Source organism: Eulemur rufifrons, chromosome 8, assembly GCF_041146395.1.
Source record: "Eulemur rufifrons isolate Redbay chromosome 8, OSU_ERuf_1, whole genome shotgun sequence".
NCBI classification, from domain to species: domain Eukaryota; kingdom Metazoa; phylum Chordata; class Mammalia; order Primates; family Lemuridae; genus Eulemur; species Eulemur rufifrons.
In genome coordinates this window covers 39966929-39981186 of record NC_090990.1, presented here as the reverse complement: position 1 = coordinate 39981186, position 14258 = coordinate 39966929, and the positions used below count along the sequence as shown (strand labels likewise).

The window sequence follows — 14258 nt, the reverse complement described above, 5'->3', positions numbered from 1 at the left end:
AGTGAGTTACCTTTCTGAGACTCACTTTCCTCATCTTAAATTGGGTATTTTCCTTTTGTAAAAAGTTTACCACAGTGCTGGGCACAGAGTAAGTGTTTCATTATTATTCTAGCTCTAATAGCTACTCACAGTGGGAAACTGAACAAGGCACTTCTGCTCCGTGAGCCCCAGGGTTTCAGCTGTAGCTACTGCTCAGCACCCACCAACTCCATGACACTCAGTAAATGGGTGCTGAATAAACGAATAGATCTAAAAAACTAAAACAACAATTCTTACTTAATATAATAGGTGAGAGAATTAAACAGGATGTTTACAGAACTATATAAAGATCCATGAAAATGTTATTAATAAACTGTTTTAGGAAAAGTACCCAGCACTTAGAAGATAGACAATAGCATTAGTTAACCCTTCCCTTCTGCCCTTGCTTTTCAGCCCAGCCCTCTTTTTTTGGATTTTAAATCTCTCCCTTTCTATTAGCTCCTTCTTTTCAGATTACAAACATGTTCCAGTCTCCCCTCATCTAAAAAACCTTCCTTGGTTCTTGCTACCTCCCTCAAATTCTTGTTCCATCATTCTTTCATTTCACCAACTGTACCCTTTTTCTCAACCCCAAAACACTTTTCAACAAACAAACCCCACCTTTTGTTTTAGGAAGAAAGTCCCAGTTTATTATTACTTTAAAAAAGCAAATATCATTTACATAATTGTTCAAGCAGGCCTGTACAGAGACATTTCATTTTAAAATATATGTATGTATGTATTTTTTTCTACCGTAGTAATTCATTTCAAGAGAAATTTCATTATGTGTCTTCTGCAGAGCCCTAAACTGAGAGAGCCAACATATTCAAATAAAGCCCGAGGTGTGGGAGGCTTCGGGCCAGTTCCTCATTAGAAGCCTCAGCAGGGGGGCTCTGGAGACCACGCAGAAGGTCTTGCAGGGAAAGCTGAAACGTTCAGATAAGTGAGCTCTGGGAAGAAGGGGTGGTCGGCTGGCTCTGGCAGGCTCACCCCTGGGGTAGAGCAAAGAGAACAGACAGGGGAGTTCTGAGAGGCACCGGAGCTGTCTAAACTCAGGGGGACGGAACCGAGTGAGCAGCGGCAGTAATTGAGTTTCAGTTACCTGCAGGGTGGTGAAATAAAGTAGTAACTTCATCTGCCTGACGTGGGGGAAGTTTAGAGGCGTCCTTGGCACACTCACAGTGGAACCTGTCACCCTTCCGCGGTGCTGGGCGATGGCAACCGTATGGTGCTTCCTAGTGACAGCCAGTGTGCGTCCTGCTAGGCGGCACCGGCGCGCTGTCGCTAATGAAGCACGTTCCTGCAGGCCCGTCTCCCAGGGCTCTCTGCATCCTCTGTCTGCAAAGGAATGGCACCAGGGGAAAATCTAGCACAGCCGGCACCAGCCATCACCCAAACTCAAAAGCGTCTTTGAATGGTGAAGAGGCCCATTTTCTTCTCTGCCCGTCCCAGGGTTAGAATCGTCCTCAGGTCACTTTTTGTAGGTCTGTACAAACGTGCCGACTGGCAACGAGCCGTTCTTCACCTGAGCCCGGATTTCAGCTCGGTGCTTTAATGTGAAGACCAGGGCTCTCACCGTCCGCCGGTACGGCCCATTAACGAGGCGGGAGCAGAGATGAAACGTTTCCCGCTCAATATTTTCAACCAGTAGGTGATCCATCTAAAAAACAGCAAAATTATCAAATTAGGGCCTTGCATTGCATAAGGATTAAAAGCAAGAGAGGCTGGAGCACTCTGCTCAGAGGCCTCCATTAATCAACTGAAATTCAAGGACATCTACTTCCTGTCACAAGAGAAACAGGAAGAGCAAATTAATTCCACCCTGGCAATTAAGGAACAAGGCCATGTGCTTTGTGACAGGGACCTCATTCACAACCCCTGCCGGGTGGTAATATCTGCCATTATAAGAGGAAACTGGCCTGAACTAAGCAATGGGTATTGGGCCCTGTACTTTACCAACCAGGAAACGAAAACCAAGGATAATAAATCAGTATAACTGTTCATTTTTTCGTTTGTTTTTAAAGTTCCTTTTAACAAAACCCGTAGAGCATTATATAAACACTGGGTCTGCATCCTAATATGTGGACAGAGCAGTTTATCAATCACTTTTCACATTTAATGCTCATAACTCCTATGATCACATTTTACAGCTAAGGAAACAGGTTCAAAGGTTCAAGGTCTTACAACTACTGAGAGACAGAGCTGGGACTCTGATCGGGACCCCTCAACTCCAAGGCTCATGTGTCTCCCCTTTCACCTTTCTAACTGCCCCCTCAATGTTCCGAGAGGCCCTGCAGGTTCAGTTAAGCAGAGCAGGCCTAGGGGATGGGACCTGCAGCAATTCTGGGGTGAGGCTGGCTCAGGTCCAGCCCTCTTGAGATCACACACCTAATCCAAGCAGGACAGGTCTGGGACTTTGTCCACACCGTCTGGATCTGGTTGGGCTGCTGGGCAGGGATTCCAGCCCTACCTTCCCTTCCCGGCCCATCTCCCACGATTCCAAGCCCAATCCCGACTACAGCCCGCCTGAGCATTCTCAGCCGTTGCACGCAGCTCGACGCCTCCGCACTCGCACGTGTTCCCTCAGTGAGGCACACCCTGCCCTGGGAAACACACTTCTATTTCTAAGTCAAAGCTTAGGGAAAAAACAAAACAAAACAAAAACCAAACCAAAAAACTCCCAGTGCAAACGACTGAAAGTTCATGCTGCTACCAAGTCCTGAGCTTCCCTTAGTCATTATCGTAACATAGTATAATGATCTGTATTTTGAGCTTGGCTCCCCTGTAGTGAGTTCCCTGATAACAGGAAACAAATTTCTTTCTCACTTCCTTTTTTTTCCTTTGTTCCCTCCATGCCTCAGCTATTCATTCTAATATTTATTCACCACTTACTATGTGTCAGGCTCTGTGCTTGGGCTGAGGAAGAAGGCGGGCTCAGCCCTCGAGTCTGCGGGGAGCACAGTACAGGACAGACAGGCAGTGGGCAGGGACTGCAAAGGCCCCAGAGCCAGCAGAGGGGAGAGGAAGGCGTGTCGGGAGGTGGTGGGGAGCCCACCCCTGGGGAAGCAGCCCCACCAGCCTGGCTTCAGGAGGAAACGTTTAACCTGAAACCTGGAGAAGGAGCAGCATTTGGCCAGGTGAAGCAGGTATTTGCTTTCTGATAAATTCACTGAGCTGTATATATACATTTTGTACACTGTTCTGTATATACACTATACTTCTGTATAAAATGCAAGTTCAAAAAAAAGAAAGAGAAAACATACCCCAAATAAAAAAGGATCACTTGACATTTGATTAAATGTCCTCAGAGACAGACCGACCAAAATAAGTAGAAAAAAGAAACTTGGACAATATAAGGAATAAAATGGGGAGGGGGATAGAATGGGGGGGGGTGGAGTAAGAGAAAAGAGGGGAGAGAGAGAGAGAGAGAGAGAGCGAGCAAGAGATCAACAGAGAGAGAGAGAGAGAATGAATATCCAGGCTCAGACATCCACCTAGGTCTAGCAGACAAAAGGCACTCACAAAAGTTTATGCTCCCAGTGACTGACAGAGCGTCTCCTCGGCTTGTGCTGGACTGAGTGGACCTGGCACATGGTTCTCTAGAACCTAGACTCCTCGAAGTTTTCAGGGCTTCCTGGGTGGGCACTGAACTAGCCCCGGCCTGCAGCAACCTTGGTACTGGACTACTTACTACAGGAGGCAAGAAAGGGGGCTGGCTGGCCAGCACTTGCCAGAAAGGTTCCTCGCCCCAGTGTGAGGCTGGTGAGTCCACCTCTTTAGAGAGTCACTTAGCAAGTCTTTTTTTGGCGGGGAGTGGTTATCAAGGAAAGAAGGGGTGTGTGTGTATTTGTAAAACAAGTCATGGCCATTCCATCAAATTGTAGTACTGGTATTTAAAAAAAAAAAAGAACTCTGAGAATGCTTTGGAATTCACATATCATTCAGCAAATATAATAGTTAACGGAGTTGCTAGTCTGAGTCTGGCCTGATGTTGGAGAGACAGAACAGAAAAGACACGACCTCTGCCCTCCAGGAATGCAGAGCCTAAAAAGGGGACGGCACGTACATAGATAGCAGAGAGGCAGCAGCCAGCAGGTGCTGTGCCAGTGGTTTGATGGGAACAGAAAGCGAGCACCTAACAATTTTATGCGTGCCTCTTGTTAAATGAAGACCATCAGGATGAAAAAACAAAGAAAAATATCTGTGACATTAAAATATAAATCATAAGGGCAAACAATTCATCATGCACCGCTGTGTGTAACAAGTTCATTGCACGAAGTGAAGAATGCCGATCTTGTAACTGCCCTTGGGTAATCCAAGTCTACCCAAGCTGATGAGTCCTTTCCAGTGGGTCCTAACCTGGTGCTTCAGATAAGCCCTTTTGAGTGAAAGGACCAGAGTCTGAGACCCTGAGAAGGGATCTGCTGTGAGACAATCTGTATGCATGGGAATGGGAACAGGAAAACCGGAAGAAACCTAGGGATTTATTTAGGGACCAGATCCTTTCTCTGTATGATCTGCCTGGTCACTTTGTCGCATGTTTTTATTCCTCTCCAGAGGCCTTACTCACTACCCATTCTAACTGCCTTATCCTCTCTCCCCCTATTCTATACATCTTTTCTCTACTCACAACTCTGCTTTCTCCTAATCCCTCCAATATCCCTTCTGTCTCAACACCCGCACTGTTGTTTTCTTGGTATTTCCTGGTTCACATTTCCCAGAGACAGAGAATCTGATTTGTCTTCTTTATTTGTGCCTGTGGGGTGAGTGTGTGTTATTCAGATGTCCAATCCTGAAAAATTGGCGATAGCTGGGGGAAGATATAAAACATGACCTGAGAGCTGTTCTTCATCAGTGGAAAACGGTGCCATAATCAATTAGCGATGGCTGCCATGTCTGGAAGCTCTAGCTCTTTCAAAGCAAGGCAGCAAGGTCATCTTCATACTTTTACCTTAAATACAGAACTTCCCATATTGTATTTTAACTATTTGTCTGTCTTCCTCAGAAGACTGTAAGCACTTCTAGAGTTGATATTATACTCATTTGTAAATCCCCCATGCCCAGCATAGGTAGTGGTACATAGTAAGTGTTCAATAAATATTCATTAAATGAATGTCCTTCCTCCCCATATGTACCTCTGTCTTTTTCTGCTCTTCCAATAACCTCATACACATGGCAGATGAAACACAAAATATGTTCCTATTTTGTGTGTATTTTCTAGTTGGCAAAATACTACACAGGCAGGTTCAACTGCCATCTCTTCTATGAAATGTTCCCAGATTCCCCCATCAGATTGAACTGCTCCATACTTTGTGTGTCTATACTTTCTAGTTCCATTATTTCAGACTATCTCATATTTAGTTAATCATTTACAGGCTAATGATTAACACATTTGTTGGACTGAATAGCCAGTGGAAGCAAAGTTTCTGTGGGTTTTCCAATAGCATGATAGGATTTGTACATCGCTACCTACACTTCTTTTTGACCACTTGAATACATTTATGAGAGAGCTGGTCAAAGCCAGGGGTGCAGTCTGAGGGCATTAAACAAAGAAAAAACTAACAGTCCCATATGGGGACGCACCCCTGACCTGGATCTCATTAGCACCATCTGACAACCAACTGAGCCAACCAGCCAGTGTTTCATAACTCTTAATGATACAGGCTCACTTTGAGAATCAGGTTCATTTTTTTTTAATGACATAATAGGAAAATGATCACAGGCCACGAGGTAGGAAAGGAGAGTGGATAATGAGGAAGGGGAAGTAAGAGAATGACACCGCAGGGGACGCTCATATGAGGAAAGATCTAAAAGACGGGGAAGAACAAAGAAGATCTGGAAGGGAGAAAGTCAAGGGGAATGGAGCCTGGGTTTCAACTATGGAGTTTTTATTCATCTATTCCATTATTCCAAGAACAAGGAAATAATCCATGAATCTAGAAAGCAAGATCTGTAGGGTAATAAAGATATGCACCTTTTGGCTGTGTGTATATTCTTCATCTGTGGCTTTCACTATTAAAGGATATGACTGAAACAAATAACATGGAAACATTCTTTTCCTACAAAAATGTAATGAGTAGATGCGGTATTTGTAAAATCACATGCTAGGATCAAATCGTAAGGGCTTTTTAGTCATAGGGCCAATAACTTACCCAATGGTTCACTATATCGCCTGATTAAGTACATTTATGGAGATATGATATCTGATTTGAATGTACTCAACATTGGTTACTGTCAAAGACCAGATAGTGGATTAGATGGTTCACTGATTTACCCTAATATGGAAATATCTCAGATGATGATAGGTGCTAAGAATTAACCTTATGTAAAAGTGTTTGTATTTATATTCTCTGATATACTAAATGGATAAAAATGCTGTCAAATGCTGTCTATGCAAGGAAAACAGATTATTACTATTTTTTTTTCTGCTAAGGAAGACAGTAAGATGCATATTTTTAATTTTTTAAATTTACTCTTTGGGAACAAAACCATTCAGCTATGCTTCATCTGATATTTTTTTTTCCAATTACGGTGGAAAGCACTAACAAATGTATCACTTTTTTAACTTTGCTTTGTAACACTTGAGTGCTTACCACTTGATGTGCCATTTAAAGGATAATTAATGGATAAACTAAAAGGATAATTATTATGGAGTTTAATATAGTAGGCAAACTGCTCATTAATCCTTACAATCATAGCTTCGTTATTATCATTTACTTAAAATGATACCACAGGGAACTGGTATTTACCACCACATTAACTACATATTATATACCCACACTGTCTGTTTCTGCAATCATTTTGGTTTATTTCAAAAATAAACTTTATTTAAAATAGCAAGTCTTGTTGGCTAATCGATACTCTGGAAAATTAGACTTAAAACCTTCATATTTTTTCTCTCTGCTAAAAGTTTAATGTTCATATGAAAGCTTCCTTTAGGAAAAGTTAAGCAAACTTATGGCATACCAATTCACTGAACTAGCAAATAGATATAGGAAAAAATAAAGATATATAGAAAAAGATATACAAAATGACACTGAAATTAATCAAGATTAAACAGACAACACAAATGTAAATAATTACATCAATTTTCTATAATGTTATTTAAATAATCAATAAAAATATCTTATGGAATATTGGTATGTAATTTACTCTTAATAAATCTCAGATAATCATAACTTACCCAGCATTTATTTTAAAAGCCATAATAATTTACAAAAAAAGAAATACACCAAAACGTTAATAAGATTATGTCTGGGGTATGTTTGATGGTGATTTTTTTTCCCTTTCTATATTTTTCTCATTTTCTATAAGTTCATATTTAAAAAAACCCAAAACTTTCTCTTAAGTAAATAATGTACCACAAGTCCATTTCTCTTTTTTTGGTGGATAAACAATTAAGGTAGAAAGGTTAAAATATTTTTCTAGAGAATGCACTAACAGATCTAGCATTTAAATCAGACTTCTGAATTGCTTCTTTTGTTAATAATATTAAATTTTTGGCCACGTGCAATTGCTCATGCCTGGAATCCCAACACTTTGTGAGGCCCAGGTGGGAGGATCACTTGAGGCCGAGAGTTCAAGACCAGCCTGGGCAACACAGCAAGACCTTGTCTCTACAAAATAAGAAAAAAAAAATATTAGCTGGATGTGGTAGTCCACACCTACAGTCCCAGCTACTCAGGAGGCTAAGGCAGGAGGATAAATTGAGCCCAGGAGTTGGAGGCCTCAGTGAGCTATGATTGCACCACCACATTCTAGCCTGGGTGACAGAGCGAGACCCTGGGGAGAGGAAAAAACATGGATATTATATGTCTGATCATCAAGAGTATTAATTAGCTTATAAAATTTGTTGTTTGATAACGATTAATATCATTGTTAATGAGCAAAAATCCTTCTTCCAGCATGTATATCTCAAAGCACTAATATCATCTGAACTGCTGGCTATGAAAATAAGGAATATGTCTATCCAATTGATTTTATGCCTTAGAACTAATGGTATGGGTGCTGACAAAAAACAGGGAAGTTGGGTCTTTTTAATAGACGGCTATCTATTTTGCCATTGATATTTCCTAACACAGTACATCCCAGAATTTTTACTTTGTGGGAAAGGAAAGAATTTTAAATGGGAAGGAACCAACATTTATTAAAATAGCTTCTAATCAGCTGGCACTACATACTATTCCTTTGTATAAATGGTTCATTTAACCTTTCCAATACTTTAGGTGGTAGGAATTATAATCTTCATTTTACAGATAAAGAAACCAAGTCTCAGAAATGTTAACGGATTTGCCTTGGGTGTCGCAACTAGAACATATTACAGCCAAGGTTTCAACTCAGGCCTTGCTAGTTCTAAAGCCTGCATTCCTAAAACACTGTCTCCCAGAATGCTTATACATCCAGAATCGTTAAAGAATAATCCGTTAGAATAAAGCCACAGCATTAAAACTATGAAAGTTCACTATGAAAACATGAGGCTCACTTAACCAAGAGCACCCAACAATCACATTCCAACCAGGACATTACCTCTAATTCCAAGGCTTCTGAGAGTAATTTCTGGGCATTTTTCCTAAATGACTCCGTTTTAGGATCACTTTGGACTTCAATAGAAGGTCTATCCAAATGTTTTTCAATGAAAGTTTTCCATTCAGTGTAAACTTCTCTGGCAAGACAAGCCACTTCTGCATCCGAGTGTTTACGCATCTTGTTCACAGTGTGACCTGGAATGGGAGGAGAAGAGAAACCAAAGGAATGTCTTCTTCGGAAAAGCACAGGACTAGACGGACTGATATGTGGCACTGAGAAGGTCACTCACACACTCAAGGATGTAAAGGCTCTTGTGCAAAAGAGAACTATTTCACAAAGCCTGAGATAACAAGATAATCACGGGGGGACAACCACAGGACTAGCCAGTACAGTAGTCATACACTAGAAGCATGATCAATAGATTCTTAAAAAGAACAATGAAAGTGCCAATTCCTTAATCCAAAAATTATAATAAAAGAAAACAAATTAAGTATTTATCTTATTTTTTTTGTACCGACTGTATTTCAAGACAACAAAATAGCCCTAGTTATTAAAGGAATGTTCTTTATTTAGCTAATAAATGTGAAAAGATTGACAGTATTAGAAAAACTTTTTATAGCCCACGATGAAATAATTCATTCAGAAGACAACCATCAGTGAATGAACTCATTTGATGAAAGGCTGATGGGGAAATTTATAACGAGGGATGAGCTGTCATCACCTGACCCACTGATCAATGTTAACATCCCTAAGAGCGAGGCTAGGAGACAGAGGAAGCCCTTCACGGCCCTGCCTATGAAGTAGTCTTACACCCTCCCCCAAAAGAAAAAGTGAACCATAAATCCAATTTGTCATTCAAAGGCAACTTCCAGTTTATAGGAAATATGAGAGAAAGAGGAATTAGTTAAATTACAGTGTGAAGAAACAGGCAAATTCAGAATGTGGACATTATACAGGATAACAGATGTGTTTTCTTCAACAATGACATTTTTTTAAAAAGGGGGTAGGGTTAGGGACTGCTATAGACTAAAAGAGTTTTTTGAGTCCCAACTACCAAATGTGACATGTGACTGTGTGATTCAAATCCCGATTGGAATGAACCAACTGTTAAAAGATATTTTGAGATAAACAAGGAATATGAATATGCACTAGAGACTAAATTATACCAGGGAATTATTGTAAATTTTGTTAAGCATGATAACAATGGCATTGTGGTTGCATGAGAAAATACCCATGTTTTTGGAGATGCACACTGAAGCATGTAGAGCTGAAATGACAACAGGTCTGAGATTCTACTTTAAAATACTTCAGCAACACAAAAGCAAAAAGGGGAAAGACCAAGTGGGGCAAAAATCTTAATAGTTACTGAATCTGGATGAAGGGCACATGGAGTTTGTTATATTAGTCTTCATTTTGGGGTATGTTGGAAATTTTCATAATAAAAATGAAAAAAAGGCAAAGGGTCAAAAATATCAACATGCAAAAGTAGATAAAAATAAATACCTAGAAAAACCGAAGAAATCAACTGAATACTTAGAATTAAAAGTTCAAAAAATGGAAGAATACAAGACAGGCATATTTTTAAAAATCAACAGCTTTCTTAGGTCAGCAATAATCAGTAAAATACAACAGGGAAAAAAAATCCTGCTTAAACGCGTAAAAACCATAAAGCATGGGGAGTACATTAACAAGAGCGGGTGTGTGGGCACACACGTGTGCTATCTGTGTACGTGCCGCCTCCTTAATAGCTCTGGAACTCCTATTCCTCCGTCCCTTGCCGCCACCTCTAGATGACTCCAGAGGCCACCCGACTGGCGTTTCTGGCTAAGTTTGGTACCCCTCAACGCCGCCTTCCATACCGCAGCTAGAGTGGCCTTTGTTTTAGTGTTTTCTCTTTTAAGGACTCTTTTCCTAAAACATAAATTTGGCCATTTTCACTCCTCCACTTAAATGCTTCAATTCTATATCCAAACTCTTACCTTTTCTCACAAGTCCCTTCACAATCTGCCACCCTCCCACCTACTTGCTAGCTTCATTTCCAGCTACTATTCCATTGTCAAGCAATACCCCAGCTACTTGCAGCTCCTAAAACACTTGAATACTTTTTTCTAGTCTCTATACTTTTGAACATACACCCCAGTGAACATTCTGTCTGCTTGGAATACTCCTTCTTCTCTCTTCATCTGGCTAATTTCCATGTGGCTTTTAAGACTCATTCAGGGGTCCATTCCTCTAGGAAGTCTCCCTTAATACCCCCGGTCTTGGTTGGTACCCTGCTCTATGCTTCCTTAGCATCTTGTGCTTCTATATACAATAGTTACTACAGTTAGTTGTAATTATCTGATCCATTCTCACTTTTGCTTAACAAAGTGAGCTTCTTGAGTGAAAGAAATATGACATGTTCACCTCTGCATCTCTAGCAGTGAACACAATGGCAGGAGATGGGAATCACGAGAGTAGGTCGGTTGAGTGAGAGACCCATATGAAGAATAAATATATTTTTACTAAAGTACATAACTGAAGATTTGAATAAAGGCAAAATATACCATATTATGAAATGGAAAGATTAACACAAAGATGCCAGTGTAGAAATTAATTTATAGGTTTAATGTGATCTTAATAAAAAAAAAAAATCTCAGCAGGTTGTTTTTATTAGAATACAACCAAATATTTCTAAACTTATTTTAGAAATATAAGGGGCAAAAGTATAAAATGCTACTTTGAAAAAGAAGAGCTATGAGGTTTTGTTAACCCTTCTTTAATTATTTGTTCTATCTATAGGATGGAGAGACAACTGCTTAGCGAGGATTTCCCCCGACTATCGCCTCTTCTGCTGATCTGTCTTTGTCATCCTAAACCTTGTTCGGTGCTGTATATGATTTCTGAATTTACAGAAGCCGGTATCTCAGATCACCAAGAGTACAACTGATAGCTCTGCACTCAGAGGTCCCGTGTCTCTTTCTAGCCCAGCCCTGTATCAGACACTGTGTACAATGTGATAGTCCATTTCGCCTTGTCAATCCTCACTGTTGTAGTTGTTGCTTATGACTTTTTATTGCCTGGTAATCTGTTGCTGTAAATATATTGCCAAAGCTTTGCCATGACATACACACGTATAAACCTTCTATCTGAAACATTGTCCCATTTCAGCAGGAAGTAGCTCGATGACTACGTTGCCCCTCCTCCCATAGATATGGAAGGGAAATATTGACAGTGGGGAATATGTAACAGAGGGAATAGCCTGAAATAATGGCAAAAATATTTTCCGTCTCTTTAAAACATCCTCCACTCCATTTTGAGAACTAAAACCTGTATCCCTGTCTCAGGCCAGTGGTTGGGAGAGGCAGGCTAAGTCTTTTGTTATTTGTGCTATAGGAGATGGCTCAGCCTAGATCAGCTGGAGGGAGGTCCTGGGTGGAGGTCACAGGACCGTTTTCAGTGGAGATGAGATGATCAGAATCATCAACTGTAGTTGAACAGTGATTGTCTGAAGCTGAGAACCCATCCTTTAAAAGCTGTGTATTTCTGCTTATTAGGAGGATGATGGCATTTCAGACAGGACTCTCCATCCTCCTCCTTTGCTGACAAAGTAATAAAACTTCTTTCCTTCTCCTCAAAAAAAAAAAAAAAAAAAAGTTATGAGGTACAACTAGCCTTATAAGATATTAGAACATATTATAAAGCAACAATAATTAAAGTCATATGAACCAACACCCCAAAAAACAGACAGATAGATCTATAGAATAAAAAAAATGAAGCTTCCTAGAGGTTGGGATGCAGGGGGAAGCAGCTCAGAAATAGAACCTATAATAAATAAGAATTTAACATATAATAAAAAAGACATCATTGAACAAAGGGGAGCAGAAGAATTTAAATTTAGGAAAATGGTTAAAACATTTAGAGATTTTCTAATTATGCCAACTGCATAGCCCAATACTGGCTTGATTCATTTGTTCCCCACGCATTTGCTGCATGAAGGCCTGTTTGCACTAGGTACTCTGCGGGCACTAGTCATGCAAGGCTTAAACAAGAAACCGTCCCTGCTTTAAAGGTTCTGTGAGGAGAATCCTGGAAGTGAAAAAGAAATGTAACTTTGAAGGGAAGACAAGGATAACATAATATTAAAAGTCTCTAACATTTTACTCTAACCAATTATGTATCAAGAATTTTTATCTAGCCTTTCTACGGACCAGGGAAAGGAGTAAATCAATACTCGTCACAAGCAGGAGGAGGAAGAGGAATGCTGAGTACTCATTAGAAATGTCTAAATGTATTGCTTCTTGGCCCTTTGGCCAAGATCAAGTGTAGCAATGTCTAAAGGTGTTTCCTAGCTGGCAATGGTTATGAAAAGCTTTTGAAACACACATTACTTAAAAGCAGAAATCACTACTGGATACTACTTCCTTTTCTGGCCAGAGTTTTTCAGCTCCCTGAAATTATTTTTTCAGCAAACAATTGTTTGTGTTCTTGATCATTGCTGTAGATACTAAATATACAAAGATAAATAAGATACTGCAGGACTTCAGAGACTTTTTAACATTTTTTTTTTTTTTTTTTTTTTTGAGACAGAGTCTCACTCTGTTGCCCAGGCTAGAGTGAGTGCCGTGGCGTCAGCCTAGCTCACAGCAACCTCAAACTCCTGAGCTCAAGCGATCCTCCTGTCTCAGCCTCCCGAGTAGCTGGGACTACAGGCATGCACCACCATGCCTGGCTAATTTTTTCTATATATATTTTTAGCTGTCCATATAATTTCTTTCTATTTTTAGTAGAGATGGGGTCTCGCTCTTGCTCAGGCTGGTCTCGAACTCCTGAGCTCAAACGATCCGCCCACCTCGGCCTCCCAGAGTGCTAGGATTACAGGCGTGAGCCACCGCCCCCGGCCACTTTTTAACATTTTTAACAGGGCATTTTAACATTTTTAATGGGCACCTAACTTGATGTCTCGTGCTGAGGATACAGAGATGATGAGGACACAGTCCCTGGAATTTAGCCTACATTTACCCTTCCAAAGTGTGCAAAGAAGATATATGTACAAAAATACTCATTCCACTATTGTTTGTGGTATAGAAGAGCTAGAAACAACCTATAAGCTCATCATTAAGGGTCCAACTTGTTAAATAAATTATAGTGCATTTAAACAATGACTATTTTGCAGCCATTAAAAATTGTATTTCTATAGGTAGTAACTGTAAAGATGATCACTTTATTCAGTCAAGTGAAAAAAAGCAGGTCTCAGAAGAGCATGCACAGTACAAGCCAATATTTGTTTTTAAAATTACATATGTGTATACATATAAACAACATATTTGTTTATATGCAGAGAAAGAAAACCCTTAAAGAACTTATAATAAAATTACTAACGGACGCCTCCTCTAAGCAGTGGAACTGCGTGTGTCTGTGGTTCAGCTCACCATCTAGTGCATCGGCTCAACATGCAAACAGTCCTAGCAGCCCACGCTGTGCTATAATAGAGGTGCATTCAGGTTTCTTCGGAACAGAGGTCCTTCCCTTCACGTGATCCTCACCTTGTCCTTTTCCCTCTCCAAGAAAGGCACTGCAGAGCCCGCATTAAACATGAGAAATGAAGATGAGATCCCTCAGAGAGTCCTGCGGCTTGTTGAGTCCAGTGGACCTTCTCTGTCCTGACATTCCTTGACCTCTCTGTGGCATCTGACACTGTTGCCTTCTTTCTTCTCAAAGATTCTTTCCCACTG

At 40.4% G+C, this 14258-nt stretch overlaps 1 protein-coding gene across 4 annotated transcripts in view; it reads right to left on the bottom strand.

Annotated features, from left to right (window-relative positions):
- Positions 1-737: 737 nt before the first annotated feature.
- TCEANC2 (transcription elongation factor A N-terminal and central domain containing 2) overlaps positions 738-14258 on the bottom strand; it is a 37293-nt gene continuing 23772 nt past the window's right edge. For all 4 annotated transcript variants that reach the window (XM_069477971.1, XM_069477970.1, XM_069477973.1 and 1 more), the window contains exons 4-5: positions 8545-8738; positions 738-1678 (exon numbers count right to left, since the gene is read on the bottom strand). In XM_069477971.1, coding sequence (XP_069334072.1) covers positions 1490-1678; positions 8545-8738 — 383 coding nt within the window. In that variant the 3' untranslated portion in view covers positions 738-1489. The remainder of the gene's footprint in view (positions 1679-8544; positions 8739-14258) is intronic.